Raw genomic sequence first — 27,021 nt, 5'->3', positions numbered from 1 at the left:
GATCCTGCATCAGAAAAGACATTAATGAAAAAACTAGTGACATGTGGATAAGGTCTATATATATATTGGTCGATAATACTAAATCAGTGTTAATTTTCAGTTTTACCACATTGTTAGGGGAATCTGAGTGAAGAATATATGAAAACTCTATAGTAGAGAGGGAGGAGCAAGATGGCATAGGAGTAGGAGACCTAAATTTCATCTGGTCCCAGGAATTCATCTAGATAGTTATCAAACCATTCTGAATACCTATAAACTTAACAGATTGTTCAATTCTATAAATAGAAAAGAAAATTTGAATAGATCAAATATTTTTGATATATATTTGAATAGATTGAATAAAATAGATACTTTCTATTTGACTTGGTTAGTGTATATTTTCCTGGGGTTGTTGTTAGCCTTCCAGCACTTTGTTCTGTCATTCATCTATTCTTCTCTGGACAAAATGACAAGGCAAAAAAACTCACCTCAGAAAAAACGAAGAGGCAGTAACGACAGCTAGGGACCTAATCAATATGGACATTAGTAAGATCTCAGAACTAGAGTTCAGAGTGACTATTAAAAAGATGCTAACTGGGCTTGAAAAAAAGCACAAAAGATAGTAGAGAATCACTGGAGAAATAAAGTCCCTTTCTGGAGAAATAAAAGATAACCTAAAATCTAACCACGTTGAAATTAAAAAAGCTATTAATGAGGTATAATAAAAAATGGAGGCTCTTAATGCTAGGATAAATGAGGCAGAAGATTATCACTATATTAGTGATATATAAGACTAAATGATGGAGAATAAAGAAGCTGAGATTAAAAAAAGAGAGATAAACAACTACTGGATCATGAGGGGAGAATTTGAGAGATAAGTGATACCATAAAACAAACAATATTAGAACAACTGGGATCCCAGAAGAAGGAGAGAGAGAGAGGCAGAAGGTATATTGGAGCAAATTATAGCAGAGAACGTTCCTAATTTAGGGAAGGAAACAAGCATCAAAATCCAGGAGGCACAGAGACCTCCCCCTGAAAATCAATAAAAATAGGTCAATACCCCGTTATCTAATGGTAAAACTTACAAGTCTCAGAGACAAAGAGAAAATCCTGAAAGCAACTCGGGGCAAGCGGTCTGTAACCTACAATAGTAGATAAATTAGATTGGCAGCAGACCTATTCACAGAGACCTGGCCAGCCTGAAAGGACTGGCATGATATATTCAGAGCACTACACGAGAAAAATATGAAGCCAAGAATACTATACCCAGCTAGGATATCACTGAAAATAGAAGGAGAAATAAAAAGCTTCCAGGACAAACAAAAACTAAAAGAATTTCCAAACACCAAACCAGTCCCACAGGAAATACTGAAAGCGGTCCTCTAAGCGAAGAGGGAGCCTAAAAGTAACAGACCAGAACAGAACAGAACAGACAGTAACAGTCACCTTACAGGAAATACAATGGCACTAAATTTATATCTTTCAATAGTTACCCTGAATATAAATGGGCTAAATACCCCAATTAAAAGACACAAAGCATCAGAATGGATAAAAAACCAAAACCCATCAATATGCTGTCTACAAGAAACTCATTTTAGACCCAAAGATACCTCCAGATTTAAAGTGAGAGGGTGGAAAACAATTTACCATGCTAATGGTCATCAAAAGAAAGCCAGAGTGGCAATCCTTATATCAGACAAATTAGATTTTAAGTCACAGACTATAGTAAGATATGAGGGAGGACACTATATCATACTTAAAGGGTCTGTCCAACAAGAAGATCTAATAATTTTTAATTTCTATGCCCTGAACATGGGAGCAGCCAATTATATAAACCAATTAATAACAAAATAAAAGAAACACAATGATACAATGATACAATAATAGTAGGGGACTTTAACATCCCCCTCACTGAAATGCACAGATCATCTAACCAAAAGATCAACAATAAAGGCTTTAAATGACACACTGGACCAGATAGACATCACAGATATATTCAGAACATTCCATCCCAAAGCAACTAAATATACATTCTTCTGTAGTGCACATGGAACATTCTCCAGAATAGATCACATCCTGGATCACAAATCAGGTCTCAACCGATAGCAAAAGATTGAAATCATTCCCAATGAAATGCACTTGTAAATAAGAGCATGTTTTCAGACCACAATGCTTTGAAACTAGAACTCAACCAGAAGAGAAAAGTTAGAAAGAACTCAAATACATGGAAGGTAAAGAGCATCATACTAAAGAAGGAGTGGGTCAACCAGGAAATTAAAGAAGAATTTAAAAAATTCATGGAAACAAATGAAAATGAAAACACAACTGTTCTTGGGATGCAGCAAAGAGAGTCCTGAGAGCAAAGTATATAGCAATACAAGCCTTTTTCAAGAAACAAGAAAGGTCTCAAATACACAATCCAACCCTACACCTAAAGGAGCTGAAGAAAGAACAGCAAAGAAAGCCTAAACCCAGCAGGAGAAGAGAAATAATAAATATTAGAGCAGAAATCAATGAAACAAAAGAACAGTAGAACAGATCAATGGAACTAGGAGCTTGTTCTTTGAAAGAGTTAATAAGACTGATAAAACCCTTGGTCAGACTTATCAAAAAGAAAAGAGAAAGGACCCAAATTAATAAAATCACAAATAAAAGAGGAGAGATTACAACCAACACCAAAGAAATACAAACAATTTTGAACATAATTATAATTATAGTTAAGAACATATTATGAGTAACTATATGCCAGCAAATTTGACAATCTGGAAGAAATTGGTGCATTCCTAGAGATGTATAAATTCCCACAACTGAACTAGGAAGAAACAGAAAACCTGAACAGACCCATAACCAATAAGGAGACTGAAGCAGTCATCAAAAAATCTCCCAACAAAACAAACAAGAGCCCAGGACCAGATGGCTTTCCAGGGGAATTCTACCAAACATTTAAAAAAGAATTAATAGCTATTCTCCTGCAACTGTTGCTAAAAATAGAAATGGAAGGGAAACTTTCAAACTCATTTTATGAGACCAGCATTACCTTGATCCCAAAACTGGGCAAAGACCCCATCAAAAAGGAGAATTAGGGCGCCTGAGTGGCTCAGTGGGTTAAGCCACTGCATTCAGCTCAGTCATGATCTCAGGGTCCTGGGATCGAGCCCTGCCTTGGGCTCTCTGCTCAGCAGGGAGCCCGCTTCCCTCCTTCTGTTTCTGTCTGCCTCTCTATTTATGATCTCTGTCAAATAAATACATAAAAATCTTAAAAAAAAAAAAAAAAGGAGAATTATAGGCCAATATCCCTGATGAACATGGATGCAAAAATTCTCACCAAAATACTAGCCAACAGGATCCGACAGTACATTAAAAGGATTATTCACCACAACCAAGTGGGATTTATTCCTGGACTGCAAGATTGGTTCAACAACTGCAAATCAATCAGTGTGATACAATACATTAATAAAAGAAAGAACAAGAACCAGCTCAGTAGATGCCAAAAAAGCATTTGAGAAAGTACAGCACTCTTTCTAATCAAAACGTCACAGTGGAGGGAGAGAGGGTTCATACCTCAATATCATAAAAGCCATCTATAAAAAACCCACAGCAAATATCATTATGAATGTGGAAAGACTGAGAGCTTTCCCCCTTAGGTCATGAACACAGCAGGGCTGTCCACCATCACCACTGCTATTCAACATAGTCTAGAAGTCCTAGCCTCAGTGATCAGACAACAAAAAGAAATAAAAGGCATCCGAATCGGCAAAGAAGTCAAACTCTCACTCTTTGCAGATGATATGATACTATATATGGAAAACCCAAAAGACTCCATTCTAACGAGTAGAACTCATATAGGAATTCAGTAAAGTGTCAGGATATAAAAATCAATATAGAAATATTGATTTTCAGTTGTATTTCAGAAATCAGTTGTATTTCTATATATCAATAACAAGATAGAAAAAAGAGAAATTAAGGAGTTGATACCATTTTCAATTCTACTCATAAGCATAAGATACCTGGGAATAAATGTAACCAAAGAGGCAAAGAATCTGTACTCAGAAAACTTACAGAGTACTCAAGAAAGAAATTGAGGAAGACACAAAAAAATGAAACAACATCCCATGCTCATGGATCGGAAGAACAAATAATGTGAAAATGTCTATACTACCTAGAGCAATCTACACAGTTAATGAAATGCCTATCAAAATACCATGAAGTTTTTCAAAGAAATGTTGAAAAAGAAAACCAAAGTTGTTGGTATCACAATTCCAGACTTCAAGCTTATTACAAAGCTGTAATCATCAAGATTGTATGGTACTGGCAGAAAAACAGACACATAGATCAATGGAACAGAATAAAGACCCCAGAAATAGACCCTCAACTCTATGGTCCTCTAATCTTCGACAAAGCAGGAAAGAATGTCCAATGAAGAAAAGACAGTCTCTTCAACAAAAAGTGCTGGGAAAATTGGACAGCCACATGCAGAAGAATGAAACTGGACCATTTCCTTATACCACACACAAAAACAGATTCAAAATGGATGAAAGACCTCAGTGTGAGAAAGGAATCCATCAAAATTCTAGAGCAGAACACAGGGAGCCTCCTCTTCGACCTCAGCCACAGCTACTTCTTCCTAGAAACATTGCCAAAGACAAAGGAAGCAAGGGCAAAATGAACTATTAGACTTCATCAAGATCAAAAGCTTTTGCACAGCAAAGGAACAGTCAACGAAACCAAAAGACAACTGACAGAATGGGAGAAGATATTTGCAACTGACATATCAGATACAGGGCTAGTATCCAAAATCTAAAAAGAACTTATCAAACTCAATACCCAAAGAACAAATAATCCAATCAAGAAATGGGCAGAGGACATGAACAGATATTTCTGCAAAGATGACATCGAGATGGCCAACAGACACATGAAAAAGTGCTCCACATCACTCAGCATCAGGAAATACAAATCAAAACCTCAATGGGATACCACCTTACACAAGTCAGAATCACTAAAATTAACCAGTCAGGGAAAAACAGGTGTTGGCGAGGATGTGGAGAAATGGGAACCTTCCTACATTGTTGGTGGGAATGCAAGCTGATGTAGCCACTCTGGAAAACAGTATGGAGGTTCTTCAGAAAGTTGAAAATAGAGATACTCTATGACCCAGCAATTGCACTACTGGGTATTTACCTTAAAGATACCAATGAAGTGATCCGAAGGGGCAAGTGCACCTGAATGTTTATAGCAGCAATGTCCACAATAGCCAAACTATGGAAAGAACCTAGATGTCCACCAACAGATGAATGGTTAAAGAAGATGTGGTAGATTTACACAATGGACTACTATGCAGCCATCAAAAAACTCCGAAGTCTTGCCATTTGAAATGACGTAGAGGGTATCATGCTGAGCAAAATAAGTCAATCAGAGGAAGACAATTATCATATGATCTCACTGATATGAGGAATTTGAGAAACAAGACAGAGGATCATAAGGGAAGGGAGAGAAAAATGAAACAAAATAAAACCATAGAGGGAAAGAGACTTTATCTCAGGGAATGAACTGAGGGTTGCTGGAGGGGAGGGTGAAGGAAGGATGGGGTGATGGACACAGGGGAGGGTATGTGCTATTCACAATGCTGTGAACTGTGTAAGACTGATGAATCACAGACCTGTACCCCTGAAGCAAATAATACATTATATGTTAATTAAAAAAAAACTTAAAAATAAAACCCCTCTGTACTATTTTTATAACTTTAAATAAGCTTAAAATTATTTAAAAATAAAAAGTTAGAAACAAAGAAAACATAGCCTTTCTGAATTTTGAAGAGCATGGTTTGGTAGATTCATAATTATATACCATACTGAATTAAACCACTGGTAATTATTTTTAATTTTGAAAATCTTGAAAGGAGTTTCCACTTTCTGTGTTCCCTATTATGCTTACACCTCTATAATAAGGCAGTGTTGCAATTTATGCTTTAACATGGTTTTTCACCCAGGACACTTAATTCCTTGAGAAAAGGGACTCCGACTTATTTATTTCTACATTCTCTTTGACTTGGCAGTCTTTGTCAAAAGGAAATGCTCAATAATTAAATTCTGAATGAATGAAAATTATGTAAAAGATCTCAATGCTATAGGATTTACTTACGCTCCACAAAGGAAGTAAAGAGCATTCTGAATCTGCTTAGCCGACTACCTTCATCTGCCCACATTCGGATCACTCCAACTCCTGTTTTCAGCATCACATCATTGGCCACAGTGCTGCAAAACTTAGCCTTCAGATTTTCAATAGAACTGCTTCCATCATAAACTGCAACGAAGTTTCTCTTGCATTCATTTGAGTGCTCCATTTGATAATCTAGGAACCTCAAATAAATCTGTAACATTAAAACAGAGAAAAACACTGCTTTTGAAAAGATTAAAATTGAGTGTTGTATTTCTGACTATCCAGTCGACATGGTAGAAATACAGAACTACGACAGCTGACAGGGGCACAAGAGCTAAAGGCTGGTGCCCAAGAGTCAAAAGAACCAATACTGATGGTTTCCTTCTTAATGGGACCAAGCATTAAGGAACCTAAGTTTGTGTTTTGTCTATAAACTTTTTGCTCCACGAGGCAAAATAGTTTTCTTATTATGAAAGTAACCTCCTGGTACTGACAAATTGGGAAAATAAAAGAATCACTCTTGCAATTGTTGCGATTTTTTTTTTTCAGTTTTTCTTCACATTTTAAAAACCTAAGTTTAGGGACCCTGGGTGGCTCAGTTGGTTAAGCAGCTGCCTTCAGCTCAGGTCATGATCCCAGTGTCCTGGGATTGAGTCCCACATCGGGCTCCTTGCTCCGCAGGGAGCCTGCTTCTCCCTCTGACTCTGCCTTCCACTCTGTCTGCCTATGCTTGCTCTCGCTCGCTCTCTCTCTGACAAATAAATAAATAAAATCTTTAAAAAAATAAAATAAAATAAAAACCTAAGTTTAATTTTAAGATATATACACCCTGGAACACATTGAAACCATTTTTATCTTACTATACTCCTCAATACCACAAACGTTTCCATGATATCTTGTTGTTTGTTTATCTCCTATTCTATACTGGACATTTAAGTGATTTTAAGACTTCAACCCATAAATAACAATTTCTATGTTATCAGTCAGGAAGATATCAACTGCAGTATCAAAATAAGCACTATTAGTATCTATTTTATTTAGCATCCTCTTTCTTGAAAATTTTATAGGCAGCTTGCTACCTGGTACTAAGTTCTTAAAATATGGTTGGCCCACTTTTGTTTGAAGATTTCCTTTAGACTGTAGGCTTAGAAATACTGTGAGCGGGGTGCCTGGGTGGCTCAATGGGTTAAGCCTCTGCCTTTGGCTCAGGTCATGATCTCAGGGTCCCGGGAATGAGTCCCGTGGGCTCTATGCCCAGTGGGGAGCCTGCTCTCTCCCCTCTCTGCCTACTTGTGTTCTCTCTGTCAAATAAATAAATAAAATCTTAAAAAAAAATACTGTGAGCATTACTGCTCAGATTGTGGACTTAGAAACACATTGTACATATCTCCAGGAGAACTGAATGAAATGATGAAATGGCTATTATTCCTTACAGGCAGGGAGAAAATGAAGGCTCAGTTTGTTAAGAATTTGCCCAAGGTTACTCAGGGTGAGGATTTGACCTGGGTTGGCCCGACTCTACCATTCGTGTTCTTTCCACCCTCTGGGGTGCCTTTTCTGCACGCATGCACAGACAGTTCCCTTTTTGCTCTAGTTGCTCCTCTGTGACTCTACAATTGAAATCTTAGTGAACAGAGAATAAAAATTTCCTTTGTCGTTAAAGACATGAGTATTCATTCTAGTTTCTATTTCTGAGGTAGCAATGTGATGCCACCTCCAACTCTCATTTTAAAGATTTTATTTTTGGGGCGCCTGGGTGGCTCGGTGGGTTAAAGCCTCTGCCTTTGGCTCAGGTCATGATCCCAGGGTCCTGGGATCGAGCCCTACATCGGGCTCTCTGCTCTGCGGGGAGCCTGCCTCCCCCTCTCTGCCTGCCTCTCCGCCTACTTGTGATCTGTCAAATAAATACATAAAATCTTAAAAAAAAAAAAAAAAGATTTTAAGTAATCTTTATACCCAACATGGGCTTGAATTCACAACCCCAATATCAAGAGTCACATGGTTCTACTGACAGAGCCAGCGAGGCACCCCAGCCCCTGCCTTTTAACTTAAAAGACATCATGGGGTGCCTCGGTGGCTATCAGTAAGTGTCTGCCTTCCGGCTCAGGTCATGATCCCAGGGTGCTGGGATGGAACCCTGGATTGGGCTCCCTGCTAAGCGGTAAGGCTGCTTCTTCCTCTCCACTCCCCCTGCTTCTTAAAGATTTTTAAAATCTTTAAAAAATTTAAAAATAAAAGACTTCATATAATAAAAATGTAATATCTAGTATCTCTTCCCACTAAAATACCTTGATGGCATAAAACTAAGAGCAAACAACTAAAAAATATACCTCAAATGGATAACTTTTGACCAAGTAACTTTGGCTTATTGGAAATGATCATCTTGTTACTTACTTCCAGGAGAATTGTAGAAAATAGGTAATTAAATAGGATTACCAATTCAAAACTTCACACAAAATCTTCATGCATGTATTACATAGAAACAAGAACTTTCCTTACATGTATCATAAGTACTCATTAATTTCTCTATTTCTTATATAATTTTAACATTCTGCCCATGGTTTTGTGGTAATGGGCAAGTATCACCAATACTGTGACTGTCTTCTCTATTACACTGTGAGGCCTTCTAAGGAGAGAATCATGTTCTAATTCTATCTAGTGTCATTCTTGCTCCTAGGAAGAATGAATATATGACCAGGCTTATAAAACTATGAACTTGGTAGATCTAAATATAAGAAAAACAGGAAGTCTGAAGTGTATCTTCTCTGCTTTTTGAATCCAAAGATACATGGTTCTATCCAAGGCCATAGTAAATGCTCTTTAAAGGTATTGAACTCAAGAGATTTAAGTCATAGGACAATGACATTCTTTTCTATTGTGAATGCAGCTCAATATTGAAACAGTTCAGTTCAACTAATTTTCAGAAATTATTTCTAACAAGGGGCACCTGGGTGGCTCAGTTGGTTAAGCATCTGACTTTGGCTCAGGTCATGATCTCAGGGTTCTGGAATCCGGCCCTGCATCTCCAAGTCCAGCTCCCTGCTCAGCGTGGAGTCTGCTTCTCACCTGCCTTCTGCCTTCCCCCTGCTTGTGCTCTCTCCCAAATAAATAATCTTAAAAAATCTTTTCTAACAAACAAAACTGACAAATTGAAACAGGGAGGAGACACAGACTACTCTTCTCTCCGCCAAACTGCAAGACCACAGATCTGCTAAAGGCTCCCGGTCTCTTATCACTCCTACAGCCTCCTCAGGGAGGTGGAGTGAGTTACCTTAATGGTGGGGAGGGATTCTGATCTCTTTTTCCTTCCCTTTCCCTGGACTGGAGAGTAGGTAGCAGTTACCTCAATAAGTGGGTTTTCTCTGCCTATGTAAACTTTCCTTGGGCTGGCCTGGCCCAGGTTAGACTTAGGTGGGAAGTCGAATAGGTGGTGGCTAGGGAATTAGCAAGTCTGATAAAACTCTCATCAAGCTGGTTCCTCCAGCCCTCTTGTAATAAAGGAGCTATTTGGAATCTCCATATTCTCCCATGTGGAGGGGAAATAGATGCTGTCTATTGGAACACCCCTCCACCTGCCCCTGCCCAGTGCAATGAGATCCTCAGAGAGCGACTATCGACATAACCTTGGGGTTACTACATATTTGGTTCTGGACGATAATAAAGTGAACACTGCAATCAAGTGTGTCAAACGAAGCTTTTGGTTTCCCAGTGCATATAAGTTAGCTTCTACTGTAGCCAGTTAGGCATGCAATAGCATTGTCTTAAAAAAAAAAAAAAAAAGTAAATGCTTTAATTCAAAGGAAAGTCTTGGGAGGGTCTTGCCTCGATGTGGATGGCTGACCAGGGTGGTGGCTGCCAAACACTGGGGTCACTGTTACAATTTCTTCAAATAAGTTAACAATGAAGTTTGTTGCATCAGTGGAATCTTCTTTCACAAATATTTTCTCTGCAGCATGTGATATTGGTAGCATTTTGCCCATAGAACTTCTTTTGTCTTTAAATTCAATTAATTAACATGTTATTTGTTTCAGGGGTACAGTTCTGTGACTCATCAGTCTTATATAGTAATACCCAGTGCTCATTACAACACATACCGTCAACGATGTCCATCACCCCTCCAACCTGAGATTAAAAGTCTCTTATGGTTTGTCTCCCTCTCTGGTTTTGTCTTGTTTCATTTTTCCCTCCCTTCCCCTATGAGAATTCTCTTTCTCTGACTTATTTCCCTTAGCATAATACTGTCTAGTTCCAAACATGTTGCTGGAAATGGCAAGGTTTCATTTTTGATGGCTGCATAATATTCGTGTGTGTGTGCATGTGTACGTACATATATCACAGTAGAACTCCTTTTAAAATGGAGTCAATCTTCTTAAACCTGCTGCTGCTCCTTTATCAAAGATGTTTAAATAATATTCTGAATCCTCTGTTGTCATTTCAACAGTCTTCACAGCATCTTCACCAGGAATAGATTCCATCTGAAGAAACCACTTTCTTTGCTCGTCAAAAGCAGCAACTCTCACAGGATATAATGAGCAGTGGGCATTAAAGAAGACTGATGAATCACTGACCTCTAACTCTGAAACTACTAATACATTATTTGTTAATTAATTGAATTTATCTTTTTAAAAGATTTTATTTATTTATTTGACAGAGATCACAACTGGCAGAGAGGCAGGCAGAGAGAGAGAGAGGAAGGGAAGCAGGCTACCGGCTGAGCAGAGAGCCCGATGAGGGGCTTGATCCCAGGATGCTGGGATCATTACCTGAGTTAAAGGCAGAGGCTTTAAAACTTACTGAGCCACCCAGGCGCCCCTGTTAATTAATTGAATTTAAATTAAAAAAAATAAATTCATCTTAAATCCAAATTAAAAAAAAAAGATCAACTCCTCATTAGCTCAAGTTTGATCATGAGATTGCAACAATTCAGGCATATGTTCAGGCTCCACTTCAAAATCTAGCTCTCGGGCTGTTGCCACATCTGCAGATACTTCTCCACTGAGGTCTTGAATCTTTAATTTGTAAAACACGCAGTATTTGTGAAGCACAATAAAAGGAGGTATGCCTGCATAGCATTCCAGATCAAAAGGAGACACCAGATAATTGGCAATGCAACGGACTCCCTGACATTAGATCCCTGTCTTATGGTGGACATAAAATCAATTCTTAAATGTAAAAACCAACACACACAGATGAAAATTATAGAAGTGTAGTTCTATGACCTTTGGTTAGGAAAGTTTATTTAAAGCAAACACAGAAGACACAGAGTATAAACCATAAAGATTATCAATTTTATTATATAAAATAGATTTGACTTTGAGAGCCAGCCAAGATGAAACACAGTATAGCTTATTTCTCTTATTGCAACTAAAAACTGAGGATAAAATATGAAAAGCAACTCCATGAGGATTCTGGAAAGTAAAAGGTGGGTGTCGATGGGAAGTCCAATTGAAGGACCCATAGCGAGGGTGACACTCCGTTTTTTCCTGGTCTCCTGGGCTGATATTCAGGGAATTCAGGGAACTCAGAGAAAGCACTGCAGCCATAAGACTGAGAAAGGGACCCTTCCCAGCTGAAGAGTGGGGTGAGGCAGAGATTTCTGGCTTGTTTTTCCCACTCTACCGGCTCTGCTCAAGGTCAGCACCAGTCATGGGGTCCACATGCAGCAGCTGTAGGAGCAACTAAAACCCAAGAGAAGTCCCATCTCTTTAATTAGCAGAACTGAGAAAGGACAGGATGTTGGGAGATTATGGAGGGACTCACCATTATTTTTTTCCTCTTCTCTTAGTCACTCAACACAACAGTTAGGAGGCAGAAACTGAAGGAAACTTATCTTTCTGGCCACCAGTGGAAATGAGAAAGAAAAACCATGCTATCCGGAGAATGTGAAGAACTCTTGGAGAAGAGGGAGTTAAAGAAAATGCACTAGTTCTGGCTTACCCCTAAGCTGTGTATTCATGAAACAGAACTAAAGAAACATGACAAAGGTGTTGAGAATGAGATTCTAGTACAAGCCACTGTCCAAGTCCCTGAGTGGGGGGCATGGCCTGGGCAAGTCGACACAGCACAGCACAGCAAAGACTATGAAGACGACAAACACTGGAACCACCACCCACATAAAGTGACAAGGTATGTGCAATCTGAATCTAACTGGGTAGTTGGTCTGACAAAAATAAAATGAATAACAAAAATCAACATTTTCCAGGTATTTTTAACAGGACCCAGAGTCTCACAGTGTTATATTCAAACTGTCCAGGACATAATTAAAAAAAATAACTCACATATGAAGAATAAGGAAATGTGGTTAGTTCTGAAATGAAAGAAGAGTCAAGAGATCCCAGCCCTAAGAGGACTCAGATATTGAAAACTACCAAAGACTGGAAGAATTTTTTTTTTTCCCCTAAGAGAGAGAGACTTTTAAGCAGTGCAGACTGCTTAAAAGAGAGACTTCTTAAAGAGAGACTTAAAAGAGAGACTTGTGCCCAGTGCAGAGCCAGATGGGCTCACTCTAATGACCCTGAGATCATGACCTTAGCTGAAATCAAGAGCAGGATGCTTAACTGACTGAGTCACTGAGGCATCTCAGAATTGCCAAACACTTTAAAGCAATTATATAAATATGGTCCATGAGGTAAAGGCAAACACTAAGGGAGTAGAAAGACTACAGTGGAAAAATAGAAATTATGAAAAAGAACCACATGAAAACTTTGAAAATGAAAAATATCTGAAATTTTTAAAAAATTCACTCTAAGGGCCGAAGACGAGAATGGGATGACAGAGGTAAGTCAGTAAACTGGAAAATGACTCAGGAGAAACTATCTAATATGAGATACCGAGAAAAAAGGATTGAGGGCAAATGAATACAGTCTCAAGGACCTGTAGAACTATTTCAAAAGTGTCACTTAAGTCTCAGAGGGAGGAGAGGTTGCTACAGAAAAAAATATTTGAAGAAATAATTGCTAAAAGTGCCCCAAGTCTGGTGAAAGGCAAAAATTTACAGATTCAAAAAGCTCAGCAAACACCAAACAGGATAAAAGCCAACAAAAAATCATGGCCTACAGACATCAAAATCAAACTACTTAAAATCAGAGATTTAAAGTCTTGAGATCTGACAGAAAAATGATGTATTTTGTATAAGCAAACGATTGGAGTGACTGTGGATTGCTCTTCAGAAATCATCAAAGCGAAGGACAGTGCAACAAAATTTTTAAGAGCTGAAAAAAAGAACTTGTGAACATCAGAATTTTGTACCCAGCAAACATATTCTTTCAGGAATGAGAGCAAAAGAACTACACACCCTGGTGAAGACTTAAGAGACTTAGAGAATTTGTGGTACACAGACCTGCAATAAAAGGAATGCCAAAGAAAGTTCTTTAGATAAAAGAGAAAGGATACTATAATGAATCTTGGAACTTCATGAATGAAAGGAAACATAAATGGTAAATATCTGGATGAATATAAACCATCAAGGATAAAAAAAGAGGCTATCACTATAGACCTCACCAACATTAAGGAAAAAAAAAGGGCACTGGGCTGGCTCAAAGATGCGTACAACTCTTGATCTCGCAGTTGTAAGTTCGAGCCCCATGTAGGGTGTAAACAAGAATAAAATAAACAAACCAGTGAACAGCTCTATGATGCCAAATCAGATAACTCAGATGAAAATGGACAAATTCCTTAAAAGGAACAAACGGCCCAGACACTTCTGACAAGAAATATGTAACCTGAATGGCCATATATTTATAAAAAATAACGAATTCATAATTTAAGACCTTACAAAAAAGTCTCCAGGCCTAGATGAATTCATAAACAAACTATAACAAACATGTAAGGAAAAGATTATGCTAATTCTTCACAACCTCCTCCAGGAAGATGGTGCACTTCTAAACTCACAAGACCAGCATTACTGTGACACCACCAAAGACAGAAGGAAACTACTCATCAACATTCCTGTGACTTATAATGAACAATATATATATTTGAACTTTGTCTCTGTTTCTGGTTCAGACCTCCCCAAACCCTTGGAATTTCCTGAGCAATAAGAGCTGAAAATATTCCAGCCATTGAGTTGAAACGGGTATCCTGTTAATCATAACAAGTCCCTTTCAGTGACAATGGACTTCCTATTAATGAGGTTATCTTCTGGAAATCCCTTAAGGATGGGGACTAGTTACCAGGGGAAATAACCATGAGTTGAGGGCTTAAACTTCCAGTTCTATGGCGATTTCCCTGGAGGGGAGAGGGGCGGGGATGGAGGTTAAATCAAGCACCAATGTCAGTGATTTAATCAACCATGGTTATGTAGTAGCCTCCATAAAAACTCAGAAGGATAAGGTTTGAAAAAGCTTCCAAGTTGGTGAATCAGAATGTTTCCATATGCCATCGTGCCAGGCCCCCCACTCCATGGGGAGAAGCTCCTTTGTTCAAGACCCCACTGTGTCTTTTGATATGGCTGTTGAATCTTACCCTTTAATATGCTCTGTAATTAACTGGTAATTTAAGTAAGAACACTGTTTCCCTGAGTTCTCTAAGTCTCTCTAGCAAATTAATCAAATGCAAGAAGGAGCTCCTAGAAACCTGATTTCCAGCCAGTTGGTCAGAAGCACAGGTGACAATGACAACTTTGACATGAAACTGGCATCTGAAGTAGAGGCCAGACTTGTGGGACGGAGCCCCCAATTCTTAGAATCTGGTGCCATCTCCAGGTCGACAGTGTCAGACCTGAGCTGAATTGTAGGACACCCAGCTGGTGTCTGAGAACTACTTGGTGGTGTGGGGGAAAACCCCACAAGTTGGAAGTGGTACCAGAATCATCAGCCAGAAAAGCAGCAACATATAAAAAGTCTAATACTTTCATATAATCATAACCAAATATAGTTTATTCTAGGAATACAAGGCTGGTTTAAATTTTGAATAATCAATGTAAGTCATCATTATAAATAGACTAAAAAAGAAAGGTTATATGATCAAAACCTCAGAAAAACAGAGAACTTCTGTAACCTGGTAAAGGGCAGCTACAAAAACCCAGAGCTGACACCATACCTCATGGTGAAAATCTGAATGCTTTCCCCCTCAAACTCCGTAACAAGAGAAGTCCTAATCAGCACCATACTGGAAGCTACAAAGCTCAGAAGTGTAGACTTTAAAGCTCCAATAATCAAGACAGTGTGGTACTGACAGAAGGAGACCCATACATACAAGAAACAGAATACAGCCCAGAAAGAGATTCTTACAAATAAAGCTATTAGTATTAACAGAGATACAAAGGCAATTCAATGGAAAGGATAGTCTTCAACAAATGGTGCTGGAAAAATCAGTCATCCCTACTCAGAAGGAAGGAAGGAAGGAAGGAACAGCGGAACCTTGAGCTATACCTAGTACCTTAGACAAAAATCAACTCAAAATGGGTCATAAATATAAAATTGTAGAAGTTTCAGAAGGAAATATAGGGAACACATCCTTATGACTTTGGGTCAGGCAGAGAGCTCTTGGGATTCATCAAAGGAAAATTCATTAAAAAAATTTACAATTTGACTTCATTAAAATTAAACTTTTTCTCTGTGAGAGATACTGTTGAGTAAAAAGAAAAGCCACCGACTGGTAGAAAATGTTTGCAAATCACCTGCCAGACCACTTCTTTAATCCAGAACTCAAAAGTAAGAGTACAGTAAGAACAGTAAGAAAACCACCCAATCTTAAAATGGGCATAGGAGACACTTTACCAAAGATTTAGACATTACCAAAACTTCAAGTTAAAACCTGATGATAATCAAGTGCTGAGAACTATGCAGAGTAATTGAAAATCTGATAACACTTCTTATGGAAATGCAAAACAAAATAACCACTTGGGAGAACAGCTTGGTGGTTTCTTACAAAGCTACCATGTGAATCAGCAGGTTCAGGGATGGATATCCAGAAAAATGGAAACAACAACAACAACAACAACAACAACATGTTTACACAAAACCTGTACGGAAATGTTTATAGCAGTTTTATCAATAATAACCAAAAACTGGAAACAGTCCAAATGTTCAGATGGTAACAGTAAGCTACAGTATTATCCATATAATAAAATCTGCTCAACAATATGAGGGATAAGCTAATTGGCCCATGCAGTAACTGGAATCTCAAATGCACCATATTAAAGAATTCAGACTCACACAAACTGTGTGATTCTCTTTATATGAAGTTTTGGAAATGGTAAAACTATAGAACAAAAGATCATTAGTTGCCAGGAATCAAGACTGAAGAGAACGCCTGGGTGGCTCAGTCAGGTAAACCTCTGCCTTTGGCTCAGATCATGATCCCCAAGTCCTGGGATTGAGTCCCACAGCAGGCTCCTTGCCCACTGTGGATATTGCTTCTCCCTCTGCTTATATGTTCTCTCCCTCTCGCTGACAAATAAATAAAATTCTAAAGAAATAAGTAAAGATTGAAGGTAGGTTTTGACTGCAAAGGAAGAGCATGAGATAATTTCCCTGGGGTGATGGAACTGTTCTTGATTCTGGTGGCTGTCAAAAAATCTTCCTGTAGGTTGGCATGACTGAGTATCCTGACACAACCAAGTGTCAGCAAGGACTGAGTAAAGGAAATGCTCTTAACTTGCTTTAAAAGGATAAACTGCCAAAAACACTTTGGAAAACCTTTTGACATGCTCTGGTAAAGCTGAAAATGGTCACACTCCACAAGAACTGCACTTCTGGATATATAACCATACAAAATCATCCTAGATGGGCATAATGAAAATACAAAAATTGCTACAGCATTATTTAATATATTATTAAAGTGTGAAAGTAGGGGTGCCTGGGCGGCTCAGTCGGTTGGTTGAGTAACCAACTCTTGATTTTGGCTCAGATCATGCTCTCAGGGTTGTGGACTCAGTGGGGAGTCTGCTTGAAGTTATCTCCCTCTGCACCGACCCCCATAAGCAAATCTTAAAAAAGTAAAACTGAATGTCTAAAAAGAGAATGGATAGTGATTTCTACAACTGATACAAAATTTTAAAGTATAAGAATAATGTATATTTTCATAGTACATAAATATGAAGGTATAGAACTGCATATAGGAATTATAAAACTCAAACTCACAATAGGGTATGTGAGAAAGATAATGGGAACATAGATTTCCTCTATACCTGTAATATTATATAGCTTTTACTTTCTCATTTGATAGTATTTGATTTTCTAAGTGTTTAAGAAATTAAATAATATTTCTCACATCTTGATTTTTCTTTGCCGGGGCCGGGGGGAGTGGAAGTGGAGAATGAGATCTTGCTCTCTTTACCAAGCGGAGGTGGGTAATATTATGTTATTTCAAACACTGAATATTGGAGAATGTAACTTCTTTGTTTAAAGATTTTATTTGGCAGAGAGAGAAGAGAGCAAGCACATGCAAAAGCAGGGGGAGCTGCAGAGGGAGAAGTTAAGACAGACTCCCCACTGAGCAGGGGCCCGACACAGGGTTCGATCCCAGGACCCTGGGATCCTGACTCGAGCTGAAGGCAGATGCTTAGCCGACTGAACTACGCAGGTGCCCCGAGATTGTCACTTTTAATAACTAAATTTTTAAAACTGAAAAAGTTCAAAATACTATACATAGTTGACATGGGAATTGGATCAAATTTTTAAAACCATTGTTAAACTAGATAGGTAAATAAACCTTAGAAATTTAAAGGAAAAAATGTTAAAGACTACCTTGAGAGCCGAATACTCAAAAATGGGATACACTAGTTAATGGGCGATGTTTCAGAAAAATCCACTTGTAAATATACAAAAGAAGTCACTGATGTTCAAGTCCATTGTTCTCAGCGGCCTTTCCATAAAAATACAGGCATACTGTGCTTCTCAGACACTGCATTTTTTTACATATTGAAAGTCTGTGGCAACCCTGTGTCAAGCAAGCCTATCAGTGCCATTTTTCCAAAAGAATTTACTCATTTTGTGTCTCTGGGTCACATCTGCTAATTCCCACAGTGTTTCAAACTTAGAAATTATTATATGTGAATCACAACAATCTCATGATAAAGCGTTAACGGGTGAGGAGTTTCTCATGGATGAGCAAAGAAAGTGGTTTCTTCAGATGGAATCTACTCCTGGTGAAGACGCTGTGAGGACTGTGAAATGACAACAGAGGGTTCAGAAATTACATGGACTTAGTTGATGAAGCAGCAGCAGGTTTAAGAGGACTGACTCCATTTTAAAAGAAGTTCTCTGGGTAAAACGCTACCACACAGCATCCCATGCTGCAGAGAAGTTGTCTGTGAAAGAAGAGTCAATGAACGCAGCAAACTTGGTTACTTATTTTAAGAAACTGTCACAGTGACCCCAGCCTTCAGCAGCCACCACCCTGATCAGTCAGCAGCCGTCCACATGGAGGCAGCAAAAAGATACAGACTTGCTGAAAGCTTAGATGCTGGTTAGCAATTTTGAGCAATAAAGCGTTTTTGAATTAAGGGATGTATGTTGTTTTAGACACAATACTATTGCACACTTAACAGACTACAATACAGTGTAAACATAATTTCTGTATGTACTGGGAAAAAAAAATTCTTTGAGTCACTTTATTACAATATTCGCTTTACTGTGGTCTGGAACAGAACTGGTACGATTTCCAAGGTGCACCTGCACATTTTTTATATACCAACTTTCCATACATGTGTAGTTTTTTTTACTTAAAAAACAAAAACAAAAACAAAAACAAAAACAAAAAAAACCCTGAGATACAGTTCACATACAGTGTTCTATTAGTTTCAGGAGTACCACAGAGATTCAACAATTCCATACATTCCTCAAGTGCTCCCCCACGGTAAGTGTAATCACCAAACAACATTATCCCAGTATTATTGACTATACTCTGTATGCTGTCCTTTTCGTGTCTGTGCCTTGTTTATAACTCGAAGTCCATACCATTAAATTCCCTTTATCTACTTCACCTATTCCCTTACCCACCTCCCCCCAGCGACCACCATACATGTAAATTTTTACCTTCTAATTTGATCCAATCTTATTAGACAGTTCCATTCCATCCAAGTACCACAACTTTATCTTGAAGGGTAAGCAGCCCCACATGTTTTTACCCAAAACTGTTACGGTTCTTGTGAACACTTTCTCTTCTATGTGAATTCTGGAATTAGTTTGCCATTTTCCCTAGAAAGCCCTCCTGGGATTTGGACTGGAATTACTTTAAATTGATAAATTAGAGAACAATGAACATTTTTATGACATTGAATCTTCCCATCCATGAAAATGATCTCTATTTCTGTAGGCCTTCTTTTATGCATTTCAACATAATTTTAAAATTTGCTTCCTGATACCTACTGATTCGTTCTTATTGTAAATTGTGCTTTACAAATTTTTATTTTCTAACTGCTTTTGGCTGTAGTATAAAGAAAAGCAACTGATCTTTACAACCGATGAACTTTTTTCCTTTCTCTCATTTTGTTGCACTGACTAGGATTTCAGAACACCAAACAAAACCTTGACAACAGGCATCCTTGACTTGTTCTGTGCTTACGGTAAGTGCTTTAGAGGTTTTACCATTAATTACAGCGTTTGAATTAGGGGTTTTGTAGATATTTTTTATAATGAATAAAATGCATTCTCCTATGTTGCAATTACTGTGAGATTTTCATCAATAGGTTTTAAGTTTCATGGAGTATTTTTTCTGCCATCTACTGATATATCTGGATTTTCTCCTTTAATCTGTTAGTATGGGAAACTACATCATTCAATTTTCTAATATTAAACTGTCTAAGAATTCTAGGTCATGATTTCTAAAAAAAACTTTACTAGGTTTAGTTTGCTATTGCTTAGTTTTTAGAGTCTCCCCCCCTCCACTTGACAAATAATCCTGGTTTATAACTCTCCATGTTGTTTAGTTTTAATAGAAAAGGCTGGGGAATGTTCTTTTTTTCTTCAATTTTCTGAAACCATTTATATAACATGTTCCTTGAGTACCTGATAAAATCCAATTTGACCAATTTTTTTGTTTATATATTTTAAGTACAAAATCAATTTTGTTAATTTGGTAAGATTTTTCAGGTTTTCTATTTCTGATTTAGTTTCTGTAAATTTTATAAAGTGTATATAAATATGTGTGTGTATATATATAAATATATATATACACATACACATTATATATTTCAGGAAATTATCCATTTAGACTACTTACAAACTTATCAGCAAATAAAATTACTTATATTCTTATAGTCTAAAACAGTGTGATTATGGAAAATTTCAAATGTGCAAAAGCAGACAAAATAGTATCATAACCTTGTCCTCATCCCCTAGCTTTACCAGTTATTAACTCAAGTCAGTCTTGCTTGAACTATAACCCTCCCACATCTGTCTCTCACATACAGAAAAAAATCCCAGAGAGAATTCACATGTCAACAGTTCTATGTGTATTGCTAAAGACCACTTAAAATATGATCAGTTCTATTATCAAACCAAATAAATAATTTCTTCATATCAAACACCACTGTTCAGACATCCGTCTTGTAGTGTTTCCTATTTTTATACTTTGAATCCACAAGTTCATCTGACTTTACATTTCTTTTAATCTATATTCACTGCTTTTTTTTTCCCCCTTTGCCATTTATTTATTGAAGAAACTATAGGGGTTTTTTCGCTTTTGTTCAGCAGGTTTTCTTCATAGTTTGTCATATTAAGAATTTTTAAATCTCTGCTATTGTAGATTCATTTTCCTTTTTTTTTTTTTTTTTAAGATTTTACTTATTTATTTGAGGGAGAGACAGAAAAAGGGAGCACAAGCAAGAGGAGAGGCAGAAACAAACTCTCTGCTAAGCAGGGAGTTGGACCAGGACCATGTGTGGGGCTCAATCCCAGGACTCTATGACCCTGAGATCATGATCTGAGCCAAAGGCAGTCGCTTAACTGACTGAGCCACCCAGGCACCTCTATGACCTTTTCCATTTCTAAATTATTATTTAGGTCTTTCTGACTAAATCAATCTTGGCAAAGGTGTACCTCTAGTTATTTTTTACAAAGGGCCAGCTTTTGGTTTTGTTGATTCTTTTTAAAATACCATTTGTTTCTGCTCTCATTAATTACCTTTTCTTTGGACATTCTTTTAACTTGAGTTGAAACTTGCTCATTAAACTTTTTCTTCGTCTAAAAGAAATATTTATGAAAACTCCCTTATAGCACTTTTAGCTATATCCCACACATTTTGATATTCTCAATTTTATTGTTTTAAGTGTGTTTAAATTTCCACCCTGATTTAATCTGTGACCTATTAATTACTAACTGATATATTATTAAATTGCCAAACATATGGATTTTAAAGTTATCTTTTGGTTGCTGGTTCTTGATTTAATTGTATTATTGTCAGAGGGTGCTCTGCATAATACAAAGCACTGGTATTTCAGACTTTTGTTTGTAGTCTAGCGTATGGATGAGAGTTTATAAATGTTTCATGCCTGCTCGCAGAGAATGCCTATCTGCTGGATGTTGGGAGTAGGACATGTCTCATCAAGCATACTGTGTTGTTTAAATCTGAGCCTTACCACTTTTTCTGTATGCTTGATTAAATTACTGAGAGGTGAAATTAGTTACCCACTATAATTGTGGCTCTGTCAATTTTCCTCAGCAAATGCCAATTCAATTCTGTAAATTTTGAGGCCATATTAATACATAAAATTGTAAATTGTATCTTCCAGGGTGTCTGGGTGGCTTGGTGGGTTAGAGCCTCTGCCTTTGGCTCAGGTCATGATCCCAGGGTCCTGGGATCAAGACCCGCATTGGGCTCTCTGTTCAGCAGGGAGCCTGCTTCCCTTCCCCTCTCTCTGCCTGCCTCTCTACCTACTTGTGATCTGTCAAATAAATAAATGAAATCTTAAAATTGTAAATTGTAAATTGGTGGCCTTCTTGATTTCTATTTTAATAGCTATATCAGATCTCTTTTGGTATTTGTCTATTATTTCTTTCCTTTTTCCTTATTTTCAAAATTTCCCATAGTTCTCCTAAAGCAGAATATACCTGGATTTTAATTGTAGCATTTGGTCCATTTATTATTTTTGCCCAGAAATATCTTAATTTGCTCATATTCTTTTTTTTTTTTTTTTTAGATTTTATTTATTTGTCAGACAGAGAGAGAGCACAAGCAGGTAAAGCGGCAGGCAGAGGCAGAGAGAGAAGCAGGCTCCCCCCTGAGCAAGGAGCCCAATGCGGGACTCAATCCCAGGACCCTGGGATCATGACCCGATTTGTTCACATTCTAAAATGATAGCTGAATACTGAATTTTAGATTGGCAGTTACTTTTTTTTTTCTCAGCACTTTCAAGACTCTCTTTCAAGACACTCTATTGTCTTCTGGCTCCTATTTTGCTATTAATGATTCTCACAGCTCTCTTTTTTCTCTAGTTGTTTTAAAGATTTTCTCATTGTCTGTTGTGGCCAATGCTTTGGGAGTCACTTGGGTCAGTGCTTTTTGTCAGCCTGAACATTTTCTTGCTAAAATCCCACTATGCCTCCCCGACCCCGAGGTACATTCTGGGTAATTTTCTCAGATCTATCATTTAATAACTATACCTTTTACTTGAGGAAGCTCTACTTGGTGATTTGTAAAGTATACCTGGTCATTTTTCTTTCTCGTTTTTTTGATTCCTTCTTGTAAGATACTTAAAACACCTAACTTCTTAGGCATCAAAGAAACTTCTTGCTGTTAGGTCTGCTAATTCACTCATGATGGGTTGTTTCTTTACGTTTTCTAATTTTGGGTTGTGAGCTTACCTTCAGCAGTATTTTACTGATGGCAATCCTACAGCCTCTGTGGTTATTTTGAAGATATATTGTGTCTGTGTATGAGAGAGAGCACAAGCAGAGGAAGCAACAGAGGGAGAAGCAGACTCCCCACTGAGCAGGGGGCCTGATCCCAGGACCCTAGGATCATGACCTGAGCCGAAGGCACTTAACTAACTGGACTACCCAGGTGTCCCTCTGTGGTTATTCTGTATTTATTTTTGCCAGGTGTCTAAAAAGATTTTTGAGGCCAGGACCGTTTTGTTAATTTGTAGACTAAGTGGTTCCTGGATTGGGCCTGGAATGTAAATCACATATGGCCCAAATTCTAGTAAGAACATGTTTCTAGGTAAAAGCTTTAGGGGAGACCCCAGCCTTATCCTGGGACTGAGCCTAGAAAGGTAAGCTTCTTCACTGTTAACTTATTAGTGGAAGAGGTTTCTAATCTACCACTTCACAGCAATTATACATCCTTTTAAGGGTTCCAGTTTTATGTGAGGGACCTCATAAACGTCACACAAACTTCAGGCCTTTTCTCACTGTGGTTAGTAACACCAAGCTCCCGGCAGGTCTACTGGTGAGTAGCTGGAGGATACTACAATCAGCAAGAGATATTTGTACCATCAGTTTCAGTTTTCAATTTATTGGTCTGGTTTCTATTTCTCTCTCTTCATTTCTAGTCCATAAGAATTACCCTTTTTTGGGTGGGGAAATCTTACCTATGCTTTTTAAAAGGGTGTCTGTTATATTTTACTCAATGAATCCAGATGTTTTATAACGGTCAGGATTTCACGTTATCTAATCTGCGCTATTACCATAACTTTAAATTTGATTTTTTGCAATTTTTTAAAAAAAAATATTTTATTTTGTTTATTTGACAGAGAGAGAGAGAGATATCAAAAGTAGGCAGAGAGGCAGGCAGAGAGAGAGAGAGAGAGAGAGGAAGCAGGCTCCCTGCTGAGCCTCTGCTGAGCCTGATGTGGGGCTCAATCCTAGGACCCTGAGACCATTACCTGAGCTGAAGGCAGAGCCTCAACCCACTGAGCTACCAGCTGCCCTTATTTTTGTAATTCTTTAATGGTTTGTTCTCTTATCCTCACTTTCTCTTTTCACATATATCCACATTAAATATAATTTTCACTGTGAATATTCCTAGAAGTATAAATTAAGAGCAAAAAGCAAAAGTAGTCAGCAACCAATCCCAATCTGTCAGAGTTATTTAAAAACATCCATTACTGCAGTACTTTCCAATAACAGCTCCACATCATTAGCAGAGGACAGCATGGAAAGAACCCAGAAGCAACACTTGCTACATTTGTGTTTTGGTTTAGACTCTGCCATGACCAACTCTATGAACTCTGACAAGATGCTTCATCCTCTTGTGGTCTGTTTTTCCTTCTCATAAAGTTCTTTATGAATCGGTAATCATATGGATCAAAACTTGCACCCCTGATCTAGGAGTACAAAGATTTTAAGACTCTCAATGTTTGTGTCATCTTCCTGAAACTATACTGCAGTGTACTTAGAACTTAGGTGGCCAATCTGATTGAAATAAAAGTTGCATTATCAGTTTCTATAATAGCAAGTATCTCCATGAATCAAAACAATACATGATGCTAATCAATGTCTTACTATGTTCTTCTCTAAAATGACTCAATGCATAATAATACCTTGGCTTTTGGAGTAGCTTTAATTGTCCATATGCAATCAACAGCTTGACCAGGTTTTGTTTTTTCTTCTTGTTCTACCTGACTAGAACGCACTATTCCATCAGCTCCCGAGAGCTCAAACTGGCAATCTAGAAAGAATAGAGGAACGATGCTCAAAGGAAAATATGACTGATTAAAATGCCATGAGGAAAAAGAGGTGATATACTAAACCTGGGATAGGATTTAAAATACCTCCTAGGTAAGTAAAGTCTGGATCTGTAATAGAAAAAAGAAGAAAGTGATTGGCATTGAGATAGTGTAGAGTTACATTAAGGCTTCATGTCTTATGTCTAATCCTTCATTTAAAAACAAAGCAAGAGAAAGCTTTCAGAGGTGTAGAATACAGAGCACTGTTTTAAACCTGGGCATGTTTAGGTGCTTATTTATGGGAAAAGTTTTTTTAAAAATGGTAATGTTTATACTTTTGATTCCATCAGGAATAACTTATTTATGCCATTTGAAAACTTGCAACCCTCTGTCAAGAACAATAGCTAGACCATTAATGGATGCATGAATCAACATAATACAGTATACACAACGGAATATTTTTTCAGCCTAACAGAGAAATAAGATTCTGATATATGCTATAACAGGGATAAACCCTGAAATGTTACACTAAGTGAAATCAGACAGACACTAAAAGACAAATATTAATAATAATATGGAAATAAATGATTCCATTTATTGAGATCCCTACATTAGTCAAATTCATATAGACAGTAAGTACCAGAAGCTGGAGGAAAGGGAGAATGGGCAGTACATACTTAATGGACAAGGTTTCGGCTTGTGTTAACAAAAAAGTTCTGGAAATGGATGGTGGTGATGATTACACAGCATTGTAAATGTACTCATACACTTAAAAAGGATTAAAATGGTGAATTTTATGTTACTTTTAATTCAACACACACACGCAGTAGGAGCTAGTGAGCAGTGTTTTCAAAGTGGCAGGGAAAAAATGAGTACGTGGTATACAAGATATTCTGTCCAGTGAAGTAGTTCATAGAAGACCAAAAACCAATAGTTCATATCAAAATAACGGATTTCAGCAAATTGGTCAGGTATTTGATTTTTATGAACCAAATCAATTAACTGAAATAATGAGACTTTAAGTGTCAAAAAGATGTTAAAAAATCTTATATATAAATCAGATCTTTGTTAACTAGTTTAGACTACCTGAAAGAAAAAAGCAGATATCAAAAACAATGCTAATGCTCTTAATCGAATACTGTTTTTAAATATTAAAAATCAAGCTTTTTAATACATAAAGATTCTTACTTGAAGAAAAGTAGCTCTTTTACTATGAGTTTATGTATCAGAAAAGCAACTTCATATGGATTATGATTAAAATACAGACAAATTATAATAAAACACTATGGATTTCTAGACTATATTAGCTAACATTTGCATTTTATATTACTACAGAGTTTCTACATACATTATGCTTAGTATCATGCTCAGGAAAACTATGTAATATTTTACCTTGAAAATGAGGAAACTGAATGAGAGAGATTATGATTTTCTTAGACCATATTTATAATGGCAAAGTCAGGACTAGCTTACAATTCTCCAGACAATTTTTCTTACCCTATCATATTGCCTCTATAATGTGGGTGACAAGTCCACAGTTTAACCATTACAAGAAAAAATATCAAAATAAATGGGTAGGGGCACCTGGGTGATTCAGTCATTAAGCATCTGCCTTCAGCTCAGGTCATGATCCCAGGGTCCAGGGGTCGAGCCCTGCATCAGGCTCCCGGCTCAGCAGGAAGCCTGCTTTTTTTTCTCCCTTCTCCCACTCCCACTGCTTGTGTTCACTTTCTCTCTGTGTCTCTCTCTGTCAAATAAATAAATAAATCTTAACCCCCTCCCCCAAATCAAAATGAATGGGTAACGCATAACTGTCTAATTATGGCTGTGTCTAGTTATTTCAAGTCATACTTATAAAATAAATTTTGTTTAGGGATCAGTAAATCTAGAAGACTACGACTACTAGTAATGAAAAGTTGGTATATTGTAAAGATTTCATATATTTGTTTGTTTTAGAGAGACAAAGAGAGAGTGCACCCAAGAGGCAGGGGAAACACAGAATCTCAAGCAGACTCCATGCTGTGCGTGGACCCCCGATGTGGGGCTTGATCTCACGGTTGAGATCATGACACCTGACTGACTGGGCCACCCAACACCCCAAGAAATCAGTATATTTTAAATGAAATTCTGGGGTTACTGATTACTGGTTATCTATTGGTTACTGGTGTTATCCACTGAGGATAGAGAACTCTTAATGAATTGTTAATACCTGAAATAACAGTTACTGGTGTTATCTACTGAGGACAGAGAACTCTTAATGAATCATTAATACCTAGAAATAACTGAGATAATTCTGGAAATTTTAATGCAATAATGACAGCATCCTAGAA

The 27,021-nt window shown here is 37.5% G+C and overlaps 1 protein-coding gene across 5 annotated transcripts in view; it reads right to left on the bottom strand.

Annotated features, from left to right (window-relative positions):
* NETO2 (neuropilin and tolloid like 2) overlaps positions 1–27,021 on the bottom strand; it is a 92,027-nt gene that overhangs the window by 47,439 nt on the left and 17,567 nt on the right. For 4 of the 5 annotated variants that reach the window (XR_014305546.1, XR_014305547.1, XM_082711018.1 and 1 more), the window contains exons 5-7: positions 24,776–24,820; positions 24,566–24,693; positions 6,121–6,349 (exon numbers count right to left, since the gene is read on the bottom strand). Coding sequence is in view for 3 of the 5 variants with exons in the window: in XM_082711018.1 (XP_082567144.1) it covers positions 6,121–6,349; positions 24,566–24,693; positions 24,776–24,820 (402 nt within the window). In the remaining 2 variants the exon portion in view is untranslated. The remainder of the gene's footprint in view (positions 1–6,120; positions 6,350–24,565; positions 24,694–24,775; positions 24,821–27,021) is intronic. The other variant, XM_082711017.1, reaches the window with a different exon arrangement.

This window comes from Mustela nivalis, assembly GCF_964662115.1.
Source record: "Mustela nivalis genome assembly, chromosome: 18".
Lineage (NCBI taxonomy): Eukaryota > Metazoa > Chordata > Mammalia > Carnivora > Mustelidae > Mustela > Mustela nivalis.
This window is presented reverse-complemented; position numbering and strand designations above follow the sequence as displayed.